The sequence below is a fragment of the Aureococcus anophagefferens genome (assembly GCF_000186865.1).
Source record: "Aureococcus anophagefferens unplaced genomic scaffold AURANscaffold_366, whole genome shotgun sequence".
Classification (NCBI taxonomy): domain Eukaryota; class Pelagophyceae; order Pelagomonadales; family Pelagomonadaceae; genus Aureococcus; species Aureococcus anophagefferens.
In genome coordinates this window covers 3,370-5,255 of record NW_008705885.1, presented here as the reverse complement: position 1 = coordinate 5,255, position 1,886 = coordinate 3,370, and the positions used below count along the sequence as shown (strand labels likewise).

Genomic DNA, 1,886 nt, shown 5'->3' with positions numbered 1-1,886 from the left:
TCGGCGGCGACGTCGTCGCCGCGGGCACCTTCGTGCTCTTCGACCGGGGCGGCGGCGCGCTGCGCGCGACGGCCAACGCCGCGGGCTCGGGCTTTCTGTTCATCGCGGGCCGGCCCATCGGCGAGCCCGTCGTGCAGCACGGCCCATTCGTCATGAACACGCGGGACCAGATCCAGCAGTGCTTCGCCGACTACCAGCGGGGGCGCCTCATGCCCGAGAAGGCGACCGTGGAGACGCTCACGTAGGCGACCCTGGAGAGGCTTACCCGACTAGAGCGCCGTGATCGTCGGGCCGGGCACGAGGCTCCCGTTGGGCAGGCGGACGTCGCCGAACGCGGGCCGGTTGTTCGCGTCCTCGTAGGTGTCGAGGAAGCTGAGCAGCTCGGCCGTCGACGGCGCCGGCGGGCCGTCCTGGAACGCGTCCTCCGCGTCCGCGCGGAGCAGCTGCGCGTTGCGCAGCAGGTCCGCGTCCGACGGCGTGTCGCCGGCCGGCGTCGTCGTCGCGAGCGCCTTGAGCCGCGCGCCCTCGGCCCGCGCCGCCTCGAGCCGCGCGCGGAGGTCGTCCATCTCGCCGGCCTGCTCCGCGAGCGCCGCCGTCGCGGCGCCGGACGCGTCGCGGGCCCGCCGCTCGACGCGGATCCGCATGACGACGCGCTTCGCGGTAAACAGGCTGTACTCGTTGTCGAAGACGGCGACGACCCGGCAGGGCTCCGCGGCGTCCCAGTTGCCGCAGACGGCGACGCCCGCGGCGTAGCGCCGCGGCGCGACGAGGTCCTCCTCGACGGCGCCGCCGCAGCGCATCGCGCGGCGCCGGAGCGAGAAGCCGAGGTCGTGGGAGCCGACGCGGAACTCCCAGCGCAGGGCGTCGCCGGCGTCCAGCGCGAAGGTCTGCGTCGACGCCGTGCGCCGGGGCACGTCGAGCACGTCGCCGGCGCTCAGCGACGCGAAGCGCTCCTCGTCGACGACGGCGCTCGTCGTCGTCGCGCCGCTCGCGTGCTCCTCGCGCGCCGCGCCCCGCTCCTGCGCGAGCCAGCCGTCCGCCCGGGGCTTCGCGCCGCGCCGCCGGAACTCGGACATCTACTCGCCGGGCGCGCGCCTTCACTACAGCGGTTGGGAACGGACCATGCCGGCTGGGCTGCCTCCTCAACAAGCCGATGCTGCCCCGCCGCTCGCGCCGTTTGCGGACCGCATCTGGGGCAGCGTCACCTGCGCCGTTCCTCGCGGCGTCGCGACCGGCCGCGTCCGACCCGGCGCGGCTCCTCTCCGCCGACGGTCGTCGCGACATGGCGGAGTTGCCGGTCATCGGCGGCGGCCTCGGCGGCGGCGGCGGCGACGGCGACAACTACAACCGCGGGCCGAAGCACTTCCGGAGCGCCGGGTTCTCGAGGAACGTGCAGGGGCGGTTCTGGAAGGACAACTCCATGGAGGCCGTGAAGCGCCAGGACCGCGTCGACGCCATGGAGGCCGAGCGGAACCGGCGGCGGGGCAAGGCCGACGAGGACAAGGCGCGGCGCCGCGAGGCGCGGCTCCGGACGCTCGAGCGGCGCATGCGCGAGGACGAGCGGCGCATCCGCGAGCTCGAGCAGCTCCAGCGCATGAAGTCGCTGCCGAACCTGCCGCGCGCCGGCGTCCTCGACGACGGCGACGCCGACGCGCCCGTCGTCGCCGAGGACCTGCCGCGGTTCCCGAGCGGCTCGAGCCCGCCGACGACGGGGCCGCACAAGGGTGATTCAACGTCGCTTCAACGTGAGTGTTCCGCGCGCGCGCGTTCCGGAAACAGCACCCACGCTTCGAGAGCGCTCCGAGAGACGATCGCTCGTCCAAAAATCAGCCGAAGCGAGCGGAAAACGACCGAGAGAGGAGCCTTGAAGTGGGGGATCCTCAGAG

At 74.1% G+C, this 1,886-nt stretch overlaps 1 protein-coding gene across 1 annotated transcript; it reads left to right on the top strand.

The window, feature by feature from the left end:
* Positions 1-83: 83 nt before the first annotated feature.
* AURANDRAFT_35153 (hypothetical protein) lies at positions 84-245 on the top strand (the record flags this gene model as incomplete). Its single annotated transcript, XM_009044507.1, has 1 exon — positions 84-245. A coding segment is annotated over one exon (162 nt), but the record flags the coding sequence as incomplete, so codon positions are not given.
* Between the last annotated feature and the right edge of the window lie 1,641 nt (positions 246-1,886).